The 19,238-nt window shown below is 47.1% G+C and overlaps 2 protein-coding genes and 3 long non-coding RNA genes across 5 annotated transcripts; all 5 read right to left on the bottom strand.

Annotated features, from left to right (window-relative positions):
* Positions 1–2,289: 2,289 nt before the first annotated feature.
* LOC135369207 (uncharacterized) lies at positions 2,290–2,878 on the bottom strand. Its single transcript, XR_010414973.1, has 3 exons — positions 2,780–2,878; positions 2,533–2,658; positions 2,290–2,411 (listed from the first exon to the last, which is right to left on the bottom strand). It is a non-coding gene; the product is annotated as an uncharacterized LOC135369207 (long non-coding RNA).
* Positions 2,879–3,481: 603 nt separating this feature from the next.
* Positions 3,482–4,827, bottom strand: LOC135369143 (uncharacterized). Its single transcript, XM_064602804.1, has 5 exons — positions 4,751–4,827; positions 4,506–4,631; positions 4,261–4,386; positions 3,766–3,891; positions 3,482–3,644 (listed from the first exon to the last, which is right to left on the bottom strand). The coding sequence occupies exons 1-5, from the start codon at positions 4,825–4,827 to the stop codon at positions 3,482–3,484; spliced, it is 618 nt and encodes a 205-aa protein (XP_064458874.1).
* Positions 4,828–5,506: 679 nt separating this feature from the next.
* Positions 5,507–6,115, bottom strand: LOC135369206 (uncharacterized). Its single transcript, XR_010414972.1, has 3 exons — positions 5,993–6,115; positions 5,746–5,871; positions 5,507–5,628 (listed from the first exon to the last, which is right to left on the bottom strand). It is a non-coding gene; the product is annotated as an uncharacterized LOC135369206 (long non-coding RNA).
* Positions 6,116–6,235: 120 nt separating this feature from the next.
* On the bottom strand, positions 6,236–8,289 carry LOC135369142 (uncharacterized). The gene is made up of 8 exons (XM_064602802.1): positions 8,215–8,289; positions 7,968–8,093; positions 7,725–7,847; positions 7,478–7,602; positions 6,983–7,108; positions 6,735–6,860; positions 6,487–6,612; positions 6,236–6,365 (listed from the first exon to the last, which is right to left on the bottom strand). Exons 1-8 carry the CDS (start codon positions 8,287–8,289, stop codon positions 6,236–6,238), a joined length of 957 nt encoding a protein of 318 aa, XP_064458872.1.
* A 252-nt stretch (positions 8,290–8,541) lies between these two features.
* On the bottom strand, positions 8,542–9,020 carry LOC135368053 (uncharacterized). The gene is made up of 3 exons (XR_010414648.1): positions 8,944–9,020; positions 8,698–8,823; positions 8,542–8,580 (listed from the first exon to the last, which is right to left on the bottom strand). It is a non-coding gene; the product is annotated as an uncharacterized LOC135368053 (long non-coding RNA).
* Positions 9,021–19,238: the final 10,218 nt, after the last annotated feature.

Genomic DNA, 19,238 nt, shown 5'->3' with positions numbered 1-19,238 from the left:
GGAAGTCTCACATGCGCTTTGCGGCGTCCATTTGTTTCCGAGCTCGTTGCTCTATGTAAGCAAGTCTGGGAAGCCTTATCGGCTACTTTACTTTCTGGTTCGAAATAAGCGCAGTGCCGCAGCATTGAAAAGTAGAAATACCAAGGGCACGACTATTGCCGACACACTGAAACACCTAATTCCGTTTGGCCCTCACGGGTTGCTGGTGCACGGGAGGTTCTTTATTTATCAACTGTCCATTTCATAATGATGTCCTTCACCGAAGAAACCACGGTGTTTTCGTGGGAACAGGGAGTCAAACGGTTTTAGTAACTCCAGCTCTTCACGCTCATTGCTCTCCACACTAGGTGTTTTGCAGCCTTGTATTCGCAGTTACGTATTTAATTCTTTTGGCTGCCGGCATAGCATACACTTCTAGAACGTCAATGGCAACTGGTCTCTACAACAAGAAGCGGTTGTTCTGCCCAGATTACAGTGGCGCCACAAGAAGACACTGTGCAGGGCCGGATTTAAACGGGGCGGGGTGAGCGCCCCCCATACGGCTGTGTTCCCTATGTAAAAACGCTATCTCCTGGATGGTGCTGTGCCGCAAAGCAGGAAATTTCCTTAGGACCGCCCCCCATTCCCCTCATGACAGACCCTTAAATCCGTCCCTGACACTGTGGAATAAGAACTTCAGGGCTGTGTCACTGACTTTGGATTTGGATTTTGATTGGAGCGACTTTGTTAAAGACTCTTTTCGTCTGCGTCTCAAGCAGATCGTGTTGATGATACGGATGAAATATGTGTGAACTGCATTTCGATTGCAGCTCCGTGACTCTGGAACCTCAAGCTGACAACATCCTTCATATCCAAGCTCCGAAGACTCAGAATTTTGGGATCCGAATGAAATCGTGCAAAGTTTGGACAAGATAATTCGTGAAGACGGCACTGAGGAGAGTTGACAACAGCCGCATAGCAGAAATAAATTGCACCCCCCGTGTCAAAGTCATCTCGTCGCCGGTTGAGTACCACCTACGGTGTGGACTTTCCTGTGGAGGAAGAAACTGTGGAAAAGAGACAGCGCGACGAATTGCGTGAAATCTTCAGGAAGGAGTATGTTGAAAGCAACACCATGCAGGAAAGATGTCTACTCTTGACATTAGTCCCCATGTCATTCACCCAGGCTGAAATACATCAAGCCATTCCCGAAGCTACAACCTACATGATTAAGAAGTCTCAAAGGCTCCGGGAAAACGGCGGAGCATGGGCAACGCCTGATCAATACTCTGGCAGGGGTGTCACCGACCCCGAGAATGTAAAGTTGGCCCTCGAGCCTCAACGATGAACTGGCCTGTACAATTCAGAGTCCAATGCCTCGAGACGTGAAAATTCGGGAGCAGATGTCGACAACTTAGTGGCAAAGCGCGGCGCGAAAAATTCGGGAGACATACCACAAGTTTCGGGAGGCGCATCCCGAAGTCAAACTGAGCCTGTTCTATTCCCTTCGCTGTCACATGTCTCAATGATCCCCTACAGAGAAGAGTGCGTTTGCATCTAGTGTTCCAGCTGCGACTTATGCCTGAATGAATTCAGTCTTGTCTCGGACAAGTGCTTTACGCTTGAGGACCTCAAATCATTGTGCTTGTTGCCAACGAAAACAAGAGAGTGCAAACTGTGTAGGTGCACATTGTGTCCAGGTGAGAGTGCATTGACGACGGAATCTTTGGAGATGTGCGCCGATGACAAGGAGGTCCAGGTCGTCATATGGGAATCAAGCCCACTTAAGAAGTTAGGCCTGAACATTGATAAATGTATCCATCTTCTGAGAAAGTGGCTAGCCCACTACGTAACTCTCGACTACGTGTGCAGCATTCAGCGGAATGTGATGCGTAGTGAGAAGACATTCTCAGATACTCAAAGGGTTGTCTTCCACTTTGATTATGCGGAAAATTGGACGGTCGTTCTTTCTTCTGCAATACAGGGTTACCAGTAGAAAAAAGACCAAATAACAATATTCACTTGAGTATTCACGTGAGTGAACCATTTGTCCGGTTCTCGATGCGACGCCGTTGTGTCGAACGACATGCGTCATGACACTGCGCTAACGCTTCTGGCCTTCAGAACTATTGATGGACACATGGGTGAAGTTGAGGCAAGAGTAGACGGTTCCAACCAGAAAAACCTGAATGGCGAAAAGGCTTCGTTTTGCAACGAGTAGCATGGTTTCGCCCAGCCCACTGAAGAGAAATTGGCGTGGCTGGTCTTTTAAGACCTCGAAGGTCGACGTCGTACTTGTTGCTCACCTTGTATACAATGTAGTTATCACAGCCGGTGGAGAAGTCGGGAGATATTGTGCATGACGGGACTGGTTTTGATCCATCCAGACCAGCGATGATACCGCAAGAATAGACGGTTCCAACCAGAGAAACCTGAATGACGAAAAGGCTTGGTTTTGCAAGGAGTAGCATGGTTTCGCCGAACCCACTGAAGAGAAATTGGTGTGGCTGGTCTTTTAAGACCTCGAAGGTCGACGTCGTACTTGTCGCTCACCTGGTATACAATGTAGTTATCACAGCCGGTGGAGAAGTCGGGAGATATTGTGCATGACGGGACTGGTTTTGATCCATCCAGACCAGCGATGATACCGCAAGAATAGACGGTTCCAACCAGAGAAACCTGAATGACGAAAAGGCTTGGTTTTGCAACGAGTAGCATGGTTTCGCCGAACCCACTGAAGAGAAATTGGTGTGGCTGGTCTTTTAAGACCTCGAAGGTCGACGTCGTACTTGTCGCTCACCTGGTATACAATGTAGTTATCACAGCCGGTGGAGAAGTCGGGAGATATTGTGCATGACGGGACTGGTTTTGATCCATCCAGACCAGCGATGATACCGCAAGAATAGACGGTTCCAACCAGAGAACCTGAATGACGAAAAGGCTTGGTTTTGCAAGGAGTAGCATGGTTTCGCCGAACCCACTGAAGAGAAATTGGTGTGGCTGGTCTTTTAAGACCTCGAAGGTCGACGTCGTACTTGTCGCTCACCTGGTATACAATGTAGTTATCACAGCCGGTGGAGAAGTCGGGAGATATTGTGCATGACGGGACTGGTTTTGATCCATCCAGACCAGCGATGATACCGCAAGAATAGACGGTTCCAACCAGAGAAACCTGAATGACGAAAAGGCTTGGTTTTGCAACGAGTAGCATGGTTTCGCCGAACCCACTGAAGAGAAATTGGTGTGGCTGGTCTTTTAAGACCTCGAAGGTCGACGTCGTACTTGTCGCTCACCTGGTATACAATGTAGTTATCACAGCCGGTGGAGAAGTCGGGAGATATTGTGCATGACGGGACTGGTTTTGATCCATCCAGACCAGCGATGATACCGCAAGAATAGACGGTTCCAACCAGAGAAACCTGAATGACGAAAAGGCTTGGTTTTGCAAGGAGTAGCATGGTTTCGCCGAACCCACTGAAGAGAAATTGGTGTGGCTGGTCTTTTAAGACCTCGAAGGTCGACGTCGTACTTGTCGCTCACCTGGTATACAATGAGTTATCACAGCCGGTGGAGAAGTCGGGAGATATTGTGCATGACGGGACTGGTTTTGATCCATCCAGACCAGCGATGATACCGCAAGAATAGACGGTTCCAACCAGAGAAACCTGAATGACGAAAAGGCTTGGTTTTGCAAGGAGTAGCATGGTTTCGCCGAACCCACTGAAGAGAAATTGGTGTGGCTGGTCTTTTAAGACCTCGAAGGTCGACGTCGTACTTGTCGCTCACCTGGTATACAATGTAGTTATCACAGCCGGTGGAGAAGTCGGGAGATATTGTGCATGACGGGACTGGTTTTGATCCATCCAGACCAGCGATGATACCGCAAGAATAGACGGTTCCAACCAGAGAAACCTGAATGACGAAAAGGCTTGGTTTTGCAAGGAGTAGCATGGTTTCGCCGAACCCACTGAAGAGAAATTGGTGTGGCTGGTCTTTTAAGACCTCGAAGGTCGACGTCGTACTTGTTGCTCACCTGGTGTACAATGTAGTTATCACAGCCGGTGGAGAAGTCGGGAGATATTGTGCATGACGGGACTGGTTTTGATCCATCCAGACCAGCGATGATACCGCAAGAATACACGGTTCCAACCAGAAAAACCTGAATGACCGAAAAGGTTTGGTTTTGCAACGAGTAGCATCGTTTCGCCGACCCCACTGAAGAGAAATTGGTGTGGCTGGTCTTTTAAGACCTCGAAGGTCGACGTCGTACTTGTCGCTCACCTGGTATACAATGTAGTTATCACAGCCGGTGGAGAAGTCGGGAGATATTGTGCATGACGGGACTGGTTTTGATCCATCCAGACCAGCGCTGATACCGCAAGAATACACGGTTCCAACCAGAAAAACCTGAATGACGAAAGGTTTGGTTTTGCAACGAGTAGCATCGTTTCGCCGACCCACTGCAGAGAAATTGGTGTGGCTGGTCTTTTAAGACCTCGAAGGTCGACGTCGTACTTGTTGCTCACCTGGTGTACAATGTAGTTATCACAGCCGGTGGAGAAGTCGGGAGATATTGTGCATGACGGGACTGGTTTTGATCCATCCAGACCAGCGCTGATACCGCAAGAATACACGGTTCCAACCAGAAAAACCTGAATGACGAAAAGGTTTGGTTTTGCAACGAGTAGCATCGTTTCGCCGACCCACTGAAGAGAAATTGGTGTGGCTGGTCTTTTAAGACCTCGAAGGTCGACGTCGTACTTTTGCTCACCTGGTGTACAATGTAGTTATCACAGCCGGTGGAGAAGTCGGGAGATATTGTGCATGACGGGACTGGTTTTGATCCATCCAGACCAGCGCTGAGACCGCAAGAATACACGGTTCCAACCAGAAAAACCTGAATGACGAAAAGGTTTCGTTTTGCAACGAGTAGCATCGTTTCGACCGACCCCACTGAAGAGAAATTGGTGTGGCTGGTCTTTTAAGACCTCGAAGGTAGACGTCCGTACTTGTTGCTCACCTGGTGTACAATGTAGTTATCACAGCCGGTGGAGAAGTCGGGAGCTATTGTGCATGACGGGACTGGTTTTGATCCATACCAGACCAGCGCCCTGATACCGCAAGAAACACGGTTCCAACCAGAAAAACCTGAAAGACGAAAAGGTTGGTTTTGCAACGAGTAGCGCATCGTTTCCGCCGACCCCCACTGAAGAGAAATTGGTGTGGCTGGGTCTTTTAAGACCTCGAAGGTAGACGTCCGTACTTGTTGCTCACATGGTGTACAATGAGTTATCACAGCCGGTGGAGAACGTCGGGAGATATTGTGCATGACGGACTGGTTTTGATCCATCCCGACCAGCGCTGATACCGCAAGAATACACGAGTTCCAACCAGAAAAACCTGAATGACGAATAAGGTTTTGGTTTTGCAACGAGTAGCATCGTTTCGCCGACCCCACTGAAGAGAAATTGGTGTGGCTGGTCTTTTAAGACCTCGAAGGTAGACGTCGTACTTGTTGCTCACCTGGTGTACAATGTAGTTATCACAGCCGGTGGAGAAGTCGGGAGATATTGTGCATGACGGGACTGGTTTTGATCCATCCAGACCAGCGCTGATACCGCAAGAATACACGGTTCCAACCAGAAAAACCTGAATGACGAAAAGGTTTGGTTTGCAACGAGTAGCATCGTTCGCCGACCCCTGAAGAGAAATTGGTGTGGCTGGTCTTTTAAGACCTCGAAGGTCGACGTCGTACTTGTTGCTCACCTGGTGTACAATGTAGTTATCACAGCCGGTGGAGAAGTCGGGAGATATTGTGCATGACGGGACTGGTTTTGATCCATCCAGACCAGCGCTGATACCGCAAGAATACACGGTTCCAACCAGAAAAACCTGAATGACGAAAAGGTTTCGTTTTGCAACGAGTAGCATCGTTTCACCGACCCCACTGAAGAGAAATTGGTGTGGCTGGTCTTTTAAGACCTCGAAGGTAGACGTCGTACTTGTTGCTCACCTGGTGTACAATGTAGTTATCACAGCCGGTGGAGAAGTCGGGAGATATTGTGCATGACGGGACTGGTTTTGATCCATCCAGACCAGCGCTGATACCGCAAGAATACACGGTTCCAACCAGAAAAACCTGAATGACGAAAAGGTTTGGTTTTGCAACGAGTAGCATCGTTTCGCCGACCCCACTGAAGAGAAATTGGTGTGGCTGGTCTTTTAAGACCTCGAAGGTAGACGTCGTACTTGTTGCTCACCTGGTGTAACAATGTGTTATCACAGCCGGTGGAGAAGTCGGGAGATATTGTGCATGACGGGACTGGTTTTGATCCATCCAGACCAGCGCTGATACCGCAAGAATACACGGTTCCAACCAGAAAAACCTGAATGACGAAAAGGTTTGGTTTTGCAACGAGTAGCATCGTTTCGCCGACCCCACTGAAGAGAAATTGGTGTGGCTGGTCTTTTAAGACCTCGAAGGTAGACGTCGTACTTGTTGCTCACCTGGTGTACAATGTAGTTATCACAGCCGGTGGAGAAGTCGGGAGATATTGTGCATGACGGGACTGGTTTTGATCCATCCAGACCAGCGCTGATACCGCAAGAATACACGGTTCCAACCAGAAAAACCTGAATGACGAAAAGGTTTGGTTTTGCAACGAGTAGCATCGTTTTCGCCGACCCCACTGAAGAGAAATTGGTGTGGCTGGTCTTTTAAGACCTCGAAGGTAGACGTCGTACTTGTTGCTCACCTGGTGTACAATGTAGTTATCACAGCCGGTGGAGAAGTCGGGAGATATTGTGCATGACGGGACTGGTTTTGATCCATCCAGACCAGCGCTGATACCGCAAGAATACACGGTTCCAACCAGAAAAACCTGAATGACGAAAAGGTTTGGTTTTGCAACGAGTAGCATCGTTTCGCCGACCCCACTGAAGAGAAATTGGTGTGGCTGGTCTTTTAAGACCTCGAAGGTCGACGTCGTACTTGTTGCCTCACCTGGTGTACAATGTAGTTATCACAGCCGGTGGAGAAGTCGGGAGATATTGTGCATGACGGGACTGGTTTTGATCCATCCAGACCACCGCTGATACCGCAAGAATAGACGGTTCCAACCAGAAAAACCTGAATGACGAAAAGGTTTGGTTTTGCAACGAGTAGCATCGTTTCGCCGACCCCATGAAGAGAAATTGGTGTGGCTGGTCTTTTAAGACTCGAAGGTCGACGTCGTACTTGTTGCTCACCTGGTGTACATGTAGTTATCACAGCCGGTGGAGGGAAGTCGGGAGCTATTGTGCATGACGGGACTGGTTTTGATCCATCCAGACCACCGCTGATACCGCAAGAATAGACGGTTCCAACCAGAAAAAACCTGAATGACGAAAAGGCTTGGTTTTGCAACGAGTAGCATGTTTCGCCGAGTCCACTGAAGACACAAATTGGTGTGGCTGGTCTTTTAAGACCTCGAAGGTAGACGTCGTACTTGTTGCTCACCTGGTGTACAATGTAGTTATCACAGCCGGTGGAGAAGTCGGGAGATATTGTGCATGACGGGACTGGTTTTGATCCATCCAGACCACGCTGATACCGCAAGAATACACGGTTCCAACCAGAAAAACCTGAATGACGAAAAGGCTTGGTTTGCAACGAGTAGCATGGTTTCGCCGAGTCCCTGAAGACACAAATTGGTGTGGCTGGTCCTTTTAAGACCTCGAAGGTAGACGTCGTACTTGTTGCTCACCTGGTGTACAATGTAGTTATCACAGCCGGTGGAGAAGTCGGGAGATATTGTGCATGACGGACTGGTTTTGATCCATCCAGACCAGCGCTGATACCGCAAGAATACGGTTCCAACCAGAAAAACCTGAATGACGAAAAGGTTTGGGTTTTGCAACGAGTAGCATCGTTTCGCCGACCCACTGAAGAGAAATTGGTGTGGCTGGTCTTTTAAGACTCGAGGTCGACGTCGATACTTGTTGCTCACCTGGTGTACAATGTAGTTATCACAGCCGGTGGAGAAGTCGGGAGATATTGTGCATGACGGGATGGTTTTGATCCCATCCAGACCACCGCTGATACCGCAAGAATAGACGGTTCCAACCAGAAAAACCTGAATGACGAAAAGGTTTTGGTTTTGCAACGAGTAGCATCGTTTCGCCGACCCACTGAAGAGAAATTGGTGTGGCTGGTCTTTTAAGACCTCGAAGGTCGACGTCGTACTTGTTGCTCACCTGGTGTACAATGTAGTTATCACAGCCGGTGGAGAAGTCGGAGAGATTGTGCATGACGGACTGGTTTTGATCCATCCAGACCACCGCTGATACCGCAAGAATAGACGGTTCCAACCAGAAAAACCTGAATGACGAAAAGGCTTGGTTTTGCAACGAGTAGCATGGTTTCGCCGATCCACTGAAGACACAAATTGGTGTGGCTGGCCTTTTAAGACCTCGAAGGTCGACGTCGTACTTGTTGCTCACTGGTGTACAATGTAGTTACAGCCGGTGGAGAAGTCGGGAGATATTGTGCATGACGGGACTGGTTTTGATCCATCCAGACCAGCTGATACCGCAAGAATACACAGTTCCAACCAGAAAAACCTGAATGACGAAAAGGTTTGGTTTTCAACGAGTAGCATCGTTTCGCCGACCCCACTGAAGGGAAATTGGTTGGCTGGTCTTTAAGACCTCGAAGGTCGACGTCATACTGTTGCTCACCTGGTGTACGATGTAGTTATCACAGCCGGTGGAGAAGTCGGGAGATATTGTGCATGACGGGACTGGTTTTGATCCATCCAGACCACCGCTGATACCGCAAGAATAGACGGTTCCAACCAGAAAAACCTGAATGACGAAAAGGTTTGGTTTTGCAACGAGTAGCATCGTTTCGCCGACCCCACTGAAGAGAAATTGGTGTGGCTGGTCTTTAAGACCTCGAAGGTCGACGTCATACTTGTTGCTCACCTGGTGTACAATGTAGTTATCACAGCCGGTGGAGAAGTCGGGAGATATTGTGCATGACGGGACTGGTTTTGATCCATCCAGACCACCGCTGATACCGCAGAATAGACGGTTTCCAACCAGAAAAACCTGAATGACGAAAAGGTTTGGTTTTGCAACGAGTAGCATCGTTTCGCCGACCCCACTGAGAAAAATTGGTGTGGCTGGTCTTTTAAGACCTCGAAGGTAGACGTCGTACTTGTTGCTCACCTGGTGTACAATGTATTATCACAGCCGGTGGAGAAGTCGGGAGATATTGTGCATGACGGGACTGGTTTTGATCCATCCAGACCACGCGCTGATACCGCAAGAATACACGGTTCCAACCAGAAAAACCTGAATGACGAAAAGGTTGTGTTTGCAACGAGAGCATCGTTTCGCCGACCCCACTGAAGAAATTGTGTGGCTGGTCTTTTAAGACCTCGAAGGTAGACGTCACTTGTTGCTCACTGGTGTACATGTAGTTATCACAGCCGGTGGAGAAGTCGGGAGATATTGTGCATGACGGGACTGGTTTTGATCCATCCAGACCAGCGCTGATACCGCAAGAATACACGGTTCCAACCAGAAAAACCTGAATGACGAAAAGGTTTGGTTTTGCAACGAGTAGCATCGTTTCGCCGACCCCACTGAAGAAAAATTGGTGTGGCTGGTCTTTTAAGACCTCGAAGGTAGACGTCGTACTTGTTGCTCACCTGGTGTACAATGTAGTTATCACAGCCGTGGAGAAGTCGGGAGATATTGTGCATGACGGGACTGGTTTTGATCCATCCAGACCACGCTGATACCGCAAGAATACACGGTTCCAACCAGAAAAACCTGAATGACGAAAAGGTTTGGTTTTGCAACGAGTAGCATCGTTTCGCCGACCCACTGAAGAGAAATTGGTGTGGCTGGTCTTTTAAGACCTCGAAGGTAGACGTCGTACTTGTTGCTCACCTGGTGTACAATGTAGTTATCACAGCCGGTGGAGAAGTCGGAGATATTGTGCATGACGGGACTGGTTTTGATCCATCCAGACCAGCGCTGATACCGCAAGAATACACGGTTCCAACCAGAAAAACCTGAATGACGAAAAGGCTTGGTTTTGCAACGAGTAGCATGGTTTCGCCGAGTCCACTGAAGACACAAATTGGTGTGGGCTGTGCCTTTTAAGACCTCGAAGGTAGACGTCGTACTTGTTGCTCACCTGGTGTACAATGTAGTTATCACAGCCGGTGGAAAGTCGGGAGATATTGTGCATGACGGGACTGGTTTTGATCCATCCAGACCAGCGCTGATACCGCGAATAGACGGTTCCAACCAGAAAAACCTGAATGACGAAAAGGTTTGGTTTTGCAACGAGAGCATCGTTTCGCCGACCCCCTGAAGAGAAATTGGTGTGGCTGGTCTTTTAAGACCTCGAAGGTCGACGTCGTACTTGTTTGCTCACCTGGTGTACAATGTAGTTATCACAGCCGGTGGAGAAGTCGGGAGATATTGTGCATGACGGGACTGGTTTTGATCCATCCAGACCACCGCTGATACCGCAAGAATAGACGGTTCCAACCAGAAAAAACCTGAATCGAAAAGGTTTGGTTTTGCAACGAGTAGCATCGTTTCGCCGACCCCACTGAAGAGAAATTGGTGTGGCTGGTCTTTTAAGACCTCGAAGGTCGACGTCGTACTTGTTGCTCACCTGGTGTACAATGTAGTTCACAGCCGGTGGAGAAGTCGGGAGATATTGTGCATGACGGGACTGGTTTTGATCCATCCAGACCACCGTGATACCGCAAGAATAGACGGTTCCAACCAGAAAAACCTGAATGACGAAAAAGGTTGGTTTTGCAACGAGTAGCATGTTTCGCCGAGTCCACTGAAGACACAATTGGTGTGGCTGGCCTTTTAAGACCTCGAAGGTCGACGTCGTACTTGTTTGCTCACCTGGTGTACAATGTTAGTTATCACAGCCGGTGGAGAAGTCGGGAGATATTGTGCATGACGGGACTGGTTTTGATCCATCCAGACCAGCGCTGATACCGCAAGAATACACAGTTCCAACCAGAAAAACCTGAATGACGAAAAGGTTTGGTTTTGCCAACGAGTAAGCATCGTTTTCGCCGACCCCACTGAAGGGAAATTGGGTGGCTGGTCTTTTAAGACCTCGAAGGTCGACGTCATACTTGTTGCTCCACCTGGTGTACCAATCCCAAAATTCGCGGTCACCCCCCGCCGGCGCACTCCGTCACTATACTCAGCCGCTATGCGGGAAGCTGCCTTACAGGATGTTAATTCAATGGGAGACAGCGTTTATGCCAATTAACAGCAAAACAGAATAAATTTTTAAGATGTCATCGCCTAATAGAGAAGAACACCATGTAAAGAACCCCTGGAGGCATGAAAGTCACCAGCAGGATATAAGCCTAGTGCACCCTGGCCAAATGAATTTTAATGCATTGCGCCTATGGGGATTCCGTCGATTTTTGCACATCGCCCATGTTTAGACTACGATTTTTCGACAAAGCAGTCAAATTCTGCAAATGTCATCACCTATTTTCGTTCAGTACGTCCTCCAGGCGACATACCAACCACGGCACGATGTGTAAGTGTTAATCCTGATGCACCCAGGGCCTTCAAAGTTGCGACTCAGACAGGGTTCCCCTCCTAGGCGCTCGACGGACTAAGTCCCAGTATTATCGTAATACGCATGCGCTGAGACTGTACGGCCGGTCTGAAGGATTCGAAACGAGAACTGTCATTTTTTCCAGAACTCGAAGTGGCTGACAGAACAGACAACTTTATTTTCAGTGAGTAATATACAAATGATACCGTCTTGTATTTTATATCGCTTTTATATTAAACTATACAACTTGATAAAACTGTCCATTTCGAGTGCCGTTTTGGAAGTGATTTTGTCAAACGCGACCTTTCAGGGTGCAACAGGAGAACAAGGTACGGGGCTCAAACCCCGTGATCGTACTTTCACATATACATACACATATACACTACATTATATAATCAGCTTAGGATGATGAAATTCGCCATTTGGCCGTTTGGAAGCGATTTTGTCAAACGCGACCTCTCAGGGTGCAACAGGGAAGATACGGGTTTCAACCCCGTGATCTTACTTTCACATATACATATTACAATAGCTTAGGACATCTAATATTATTATATCAAATGATATAAGCCCCGAAGTTGACGAAATTGCCACTTGGCCATTTCGAGTGCCGTTTGGAAGCGATTTTGTCAAACCCGACCTCTCAGGGTGCAACAGGGGAACAAGTACGGGGTTCAAACCCGTGATCTTACTTTCACATATACATATTACAAATTAGCTTAGGACATTTTAATATTTTTATATCAAATGATATTAAGCCCCGAAGTTGACGAAATTGCCACTTTGGCCATTTCGAGTGCCGTTTTGGAAGCGATTTTGTCAAACCCGACCTCTCAGGGTGCAACAGGGGAACAAGATACGGGGTTCAAACCCCGTGATCTTACTTTCACATATACATACTACAAAATCAGCTTAGGACATCTTAATATTATTTTTATTCAAATGAATTAAGCCCGAAGTTGACGAAATTGGCCACTTGGCCATTTCGAGTGCCGTTTTGGAAGCGATTTTGTCAAACCCGACCTCTCAGGGTGCAACAGGGGAACAAGATACGGGGTTCAAACCCCGTGATCTTACTTTCACATATACGTATTACAAAATCAGCTTAGGACATCTTTAATATTATTTTTATATCAAATGATATTAAGCCCCGAAGTTGACGAAATTGGCCATTTGGCCATTTCGAGTGCCGTTTGGAAGCCATTTTGTCAAACCCGACCTCTCAGGGTGCAACAGGGGAACAAGATACGGGGTTCAAACCCCGTGATCTTACTTTCACATATACATATTACAAATTAGCTTGGACATCTTTAGTATTATTTTTATATCAAATGATATTAAGTCTCAAGTTGACGAAATTGGCCACTTGGCCATTTCGAGTGCCGTTTAGGAAGCGATTTTGTCAAACGCGACCTCTCAGGGTGCAACAGGGGAACAAGATACGGGGTTCAAACCCCGTGATCTTACTTTCACATATACATATTACAAAATTAGCTTAGGACATCTCTAATATTATTTATATCAAATAATATAAGCCCCGAAGTTGACGAAATTGCCACTTGGCCATTTCGAGTGCCGTTTTGGAAGCGATTTTGTCAAACCCGACCTCTCAGGGTGCAACAGGGGAACAAGATACGGGGTTCAAACCCCGTGATCTTATGTTCACATATACATACTACAAAATCAGCTTAGGACATATTTAATATTTTTATATCAAATGATATTAAGCCCCGAAGTTGACGAAATTGGCCATTTGGCCATTTCGAGTGCCGGTTTGGAAGCCATTTTGTGAAACCCGACCTCTCAGGGTGCAACAGGGGAACAAGATACGGGGTTCAAACCCCGTGATCTTACTTTCACATATACATATACAAATTAGCTTAGGACATCTTTAATATTATTTATATCAAATGATATTAAGCTCAAGTTGACGAAATTGGCCACTTGGCCATTTCGAGTGCCGTTTTGGAAGCGATTTTGTCAAACGCGACCTCTCAGGGTGCAACAGGGGAACAAGATACGGGGTTCAAACCCCGTGATCTTACTTTCACATATACATATTACAAAATTAGCTTAGGACATCTTTAATATTATTTTATATCAAATATATTAAGCCCGAAGTTGACGAAATTGGCCAATGGCCATTTCGAGGCCGTTTGGAAGCGATTTTGTCAAACCGACCTCTCAGGTGCAACAGGGAACAAGGTACGTGGTTCAAACCCATGATCTTAGTTTCAGATATACACATTAGAAAATCAGCTTTGGACATCTTTAATATTTTTATATAAAAATTAAGCCCCGAAGTTGATGAAATAGGCCATTTGGCCATTTCGAGTGCCATTTTGGAAGCGATTTTTAAAACGCGCCCTCTCAGGGTGCAACAGGGGAACAAGATACGGGGTTCAAACCCCGTGATCTTACTTTCTCATATACATACTACAAAATCAGCTTAGGACGCTTTTTGCTTAGGGAGTGTCGTTTCGGAAGCAGTTTCTTCAAACGCGACCTCTCCATGTACGGCCTGGCACCAGGATTAAAGGGGCTTCGCACGTTTTAAAGGGCTCGATCTGCTGCTGAGCGTTGCGGTATCCTCTGTTACAATCCCAGTACAAGCCGTTCATAGTATCTTTTTGGCACAATGATACAAGTCATTTGAGTCATTGTAAAGGGCCCTGCTGCCGCCTTTTCCAAATTTTGCGGTGGTTTCCGATGCAATCACAGGAGAGGGGCATAACATAAGCCGTCGCGTCTTTATAGGTGTGTAAAATGTCGGCCACCATGATTAAAGGGTTTTTTGTCCGTTTTAAAGGGCTCTGCTGTAGCCTTTTATGGAGTTTGCGGCCGCATCCGTTATAATTCCAGTAGAACGGCAATAGCATGCATAACCCGTTGCGTATACTTATATGACTTTGGAACTATGATACAAGGGGTATCGACCGTTTTAAAGGGCTCTGCTGCCGCATTTTCTGTATTTTGCGGTAGTCTCTGTTACAATCCCAGTAGAACGGCATTGCACAAGCCATTGATGACATGTCATCGGCAGCATGATACAAGAAGTCTCGCCCGTTCTGAAGGGCTATGCTGCATCCTTTTCCCGATATTTGCGGTCGCCTGTGTTATGATCTCGGTAGAATGACATAGTATAAGTTGTTGATAATATGACTGTGACAGCATGACACAAGGGGTTTTGCTCGTTTAAGAGGCCTCTGCTGCCACGTTTGCCGAATTTGGCGATCGCCTGTGTTATAACTCCAGCAGAATAGGATTGCACAAGACACTGGTAACTTTCTTTCTTTCGCTCCATGATACAGGGAGTTTCGCCCGTTTTTTAAGGCCTTGCTGCTGCCGTATCCAAATTATGCGGTCTCCTCTTGCGCAATTCCGGTAGAAAGGCACAGCGTAAGCCGTCATTAATATGCCTTTGGTACCATGATACAAGGGGTTTCGTACGTTTTAAAGGACTCTGTTGCTGCCTTTTCCGCATTTGGTGGTCGCTTCTGTTGCGATCCCTGTAGAAGAGCATCATAAGCCGTTGATAATATCTGTTTGGAACCATGATTAAAGAGGTTTTGCCCGTTCTAAAGGGCTCTGCTGCGGTCTTTTACGGATTTTGCGGTCGCCTCCGTTACAATCCCAGTGGGAAGGGCAATAGCATAAGCCGTCTCGAATATGCCTTTGACACCATGATACAAAGGGTTTTGCCCGTTTTAGAGGGCTCTGCCGGCGCCTCTTCCAAATTTTGCGGTCACCACTGTCAAAATCCCAGTACAAGGGCCTAGTATAAGTCGTTGATAATGGCTTCGCTATGCAGAATACACCAGTGACTCTTTGTGGTGTATTCCATGGGTGCCCCTGCCATCATCGGGGTTGCAGAAAGGTTACTTTTTACTTTTCTCAAAGAAGTTGGCAAGTGATGCAATGTTTCAGAAGGATACTGTGGTGGTGGTGGTTGATGGTGAAAGGGCTTGCCGTTGTCGGCCTCACGTATATTGGCAACATCACGACTGACGCCCTGGGGAAATGTGCGTCCTGGGCAGACTTCCTAGGGTCACTGTGGGTCATTTCTTGCAGGTCGAGGTGTAAGCATACTATGGACTTGTTTATGCGTGCTGCACTTCGAGAAAAATTGGTTGAATACCATGAACAGTGAAATTCAAACGGCTTCGTAACGGATATGTTCTCAAGCTGGTGAACCACCCCAGGCCATAGTCATGATCTATTTGTTGTTGTTGTTGTAACGGATAGGTATTTTCCTCTATGATGTCTTATCCTCAGACTTTAGCACCAGTGCTCGTAGGTGTCTGTTGCCGTGTAAATGTTCGGACTGGCCGGCGATTTGCTGTGGCAAGTTCACTTTTGTGCCCCGTATCTTGGCAAGTTTTTTTTCCTTGCCGTCGCGACTCTGTCACGCTGAATTCAAACGGAAGGTATCAGCCTTTGGTCCGTTGCGCAACTCGTATCAGCAGCGAAGAGGAACGACAATTTCTTCTTTGTCATTGTTGTTGCGGCTGGCACTACCATCAATGCGCATAGAAGCCAAGATGCGGTACCCGGCGTGATAAGATGTCTGCGTGATTTCGAGTGGAGAGAACCATAGGGTGGTATATCTATATGGATACATATCTATGCGTATATGCATTGGTGGCCAAGGTGTATCGGGAAATCTCACGAATTACAGGGGAGTGGTTGGAAAAATTCAGGGGGAGAGTACACCTCCCTGGGGGGTGGTGGTAATCACCCTGGAAAGGACCGCAATATAGCAAAGTACCTTAGCGTAAACAGCTGAGCGGTATAGTTATTAGGCATTCGCATATACAATTCGTCAATGAGAAACTTCACTTGACACACCAGCAGAGACAAATGAGCTTCTTTTCCAAATTAGACATTGAAAATTTGAAAGGCGTTGGCAAAGTTCTTCGTACATATTTCTTCACTGAACGATATCCCAACGTCCAGGAGCACTGAATTGTCGGTTTACACACTGTATTGCTGATTTTGCTTGCATTTTCAACGTGAAAAAAGAAAAAGGAAATCAGGGAAAGAGAAATAATTAAAAATATTCACACAATGACCCTCGAACATAACTCAAACCAACTTTTTTTTTCTTTTTTTTCACTGCGCCTGCCGGTTGCTCAGTATTACAGTTTTTCGCGCATGATATCCGGAGAGGCTGCTGCTATTCTGTAAGCCCATAACTTAGTGTAATTATTAAGAAGAGTCATTCTCTGCACTTGTCTCCACTATAACTTCTCAATTATTATATTACTTACAGTGTAGCTTATCAAAATGCACGTTCAGACCAGATCGCTAATCGCTATAACTACTAGCTGAGGTTCATGAGTAACAAGAACTGCTCGAATGTGAATGTCCTTCCTAACGTCGACAGTAGCAACACTACGTCGAGCAAGGGTAAAAAACAATGCTGAAAACCTGGTTTCATTCCCACTTCTCATTATTGGTGTGCTAGTGTGTGTGTGTGTGGGGGGGGGGGGGGGGGGGGGGCTTTATTCTATTTAGTGGTCAAGAGCCCTCGGGACACAGAATAGCTGACTGCACATGCGGCCCGCGTGTGTGAGAGCCCTGATTGCCCTGATCTAGCATTACTTCATCTTGAGCGAGAAATAAATAATGTACTGAGGGCGCGTAGCACTTGTTTAGCGTTATCTCCAAATATGGTATTTAGTTCTGCTCCAAAATATCTGGTCCAAAGAAGTCGCGTTTGATCAAACTATTGCCACTCGCATCGCCACAGCACTCGCAGACGCCAAACTGTCCGTATCTTCCATTTCATTTAGTAATAATCCTGGATATAAACGGGATATCGAAGATGTCATCACTTAATTACGTAGTCTGTGTATCCATGCTTAATAGCTATGAGTCCGCGGCCCATACCTGATTCCCTTGCCAGAGCCCGCGAAGTAGCGTTTGGTCAAATCATTCATTTTCAAGCGACCAAAGAACAAACAGGAGACAAGATCAGACACAAGTCGCTCTGTTGTTGTTTCGTATTTGTTCTTTGGTCGCTTGTGTATTTACACCAACCAGCCCAATCTATATACTTCAGACATTTTGCCAAATCGTCGCCCAAGAGGCACTCCACTGGCACCAATTTGTCAGTTTCCTCTATTTTAGCTCGTAATAACTCTTGATACCAATTTGATACTGATGGTATCATCATAAATTACGTAGTCTGTGTATCGTCTGCGGACCGTAGCTGGTGTCCTTGCTGCACTCTTAGAACTCGCATTTAGTGAATTTGTCGTCAGAAGGCTATCACAGGCGCCAACCTGCCAATTTCATCCGGCAATCTCCGATATCTGGAAGTCTCATGCTCGTTCCCACAGTTATACATCACGTCTTATTCTTTATCTTATGCGAATGCTCCCGGGCGTGTTATCGGTGTTGTTATCAGGTCGGGGGCGCGAAAAGGGAATTGTTCGCCTCAGATATGTCCTCCTCTCCCTGCCCAGATCTGTTCCTCCTCACGTACTCACGCTCCACCCTGTAAACATAGCTTCCTTGCGTAGTCCTCTGCTATCAGGTCAAGCCGGGTTTCAGAGGGGGTGTCCCTGAATGCTGCTCTTGCAATGTAGTTATCACAGCCGGTGGAGATTCGGGAGATATTGTGAATAACAGGACTGGTTTTGATCCATCCAGACCAGCGCTGATACCGCAAGTGTAGACGGTTCCAACCAGAAAAACTTTAATGACGAAGAAGCTTGGTTTTGCGACGAGTAGCATGGTTTCGCCGAGTCCAGTGAAGACAAATTGGTGTGGACGGTCTTTTAAGACCTCGAAGGTCGACGTCGTACTTGTTGCTCACCTGGTGTACAATGTAGTTATCACAGCCGGTGGAGAAGTCGGGAGATATTGTGCATGACGGGACTGGTTTTGATCCATCCAGACCAGCGCTGATACCGCAAGAATAGACGGTTCCAACCAGAAAAACCTGAATGACGAAAAGGCTTGGTTTTGGAACGAGTAGCATGGTTTCGCCGAGCCCACTGAAGAGAAATTGGTGTGGCTGGTCTTTTAAGACCTCGAAGGTCGACGTCGTACTTGTTGCTCACCTGGTGTACAATGTAGTTATCACAGCCGGTGGAGAAGTCGGGAGATATTGTGCATGACGGGACTGGTTTTGATCCATCCAGACCAGCGCTGATACCGCAAGAATAGACGGTTCCAACCAGAAAAACCTGAATGACGAAAAGGCTTGGTTTTGCAACGAGTAGCCTGGTTTCGCCGAGTCCACTGAAGACAAGTTGGTGTTGCTGGTCTTTTAAGGCCTCGAAGGTCGACGTCGTACTTGTTGCTTCCCTGGTGTACAATGTAGTTATCACAGCCGGTGGAGATTCGGGAGATATTGTGAATAACAGGACTGGTTTTGATCCATCCAGACCAGCGCTGATACCGCAAGTGTGACGGTTCCAACCAGAAAAACCTGAATGACGAAGAAGCTTGGTTTTGCGACGAGTAGCATGGTTTCGCCGAGTCCAGTGAAGACAAATTGGTGTGGACGGTCTTTTAAGACCTCGAAGGTCGACGTCGTACTTGTTGCTCACCTGGTGTACAATGTAGTTATCACAGCCGGTGGAGAAGTCGGGAGATATTGTGCATGACGGGACTGGTTTTGATCCATCCAGCCAGCGCTGATACCGCA

The sequence above is a fragment of the Ornithodoros turicata genome, chromosome 9 (genome assembly GCF_037126465.1).
Source record: "Ornithodoros turicata isolate Travis chromosome 9, ASM3712646v1, whole genome shotgun sequence".
Lineage (NCBI taxonomy): Eukaryota > Metazoa > Arthropoda > Arachnida > Ixodida > Argasidae > Ornithodoros > Ornithodoros turicata.
The sequence above is the reverse complement of the archived record's forward strand: the minus strand, read 5'-3'. Positions and strand labels throughout refer to the sequence as shown.

What these genes read in the sequence shown, in the direction of transcription:
- LOC135369142 (XM_064602802.1), bottom strand. Translation starts at nt 8,289, where the DNA reads ATGGATCAAAACCAGTCCGTCATGCACAATCTCTCCGACTTCTCCACC. An exon ending in ATAACTACATTGTACACCAG is followed by an intron (nt 8,094 to 8,214) that starts GTGAGCAACAAG and finishes TTCGTCATTCAG; the next exon opens with GTTTTTCTGGTTGGAACCGT. An exon ending in ATAACTACATTGTACACCAG is followed by an intron (nt 7,109 to 7,477) that starts GTGAGCAACAAG and finishes TTCGTCATTCAG; the next exon opens with GTTTTTCTGGTTGGAACCGT.
- LOC135369143 (XM_064602804.1), bottom strand. Translation starts at nt 4,827, where the DNA reads ATGGATCAAAACCAGTCCCGTCATGCACAATATCTCCCGACTTCTCCA. An exon ending in ATAACTACATTGTATACCAG is followed by an intron (nt 3,892 to 4,260) that starts GTGAGCGACAAG and finishes TTCGTCATTCAG; the next exon opens with GTTTCTCTGGTTGGAACCGT. An exon ending in ATAACTACATTGTATACCAG is followed by an intron (nt 3,645 to 3,765) that starts GTGAGCGACAAG and finishes TTCGTCATTCAG; the next exon opens with GTTTCTCTGGTTGGAACCGT.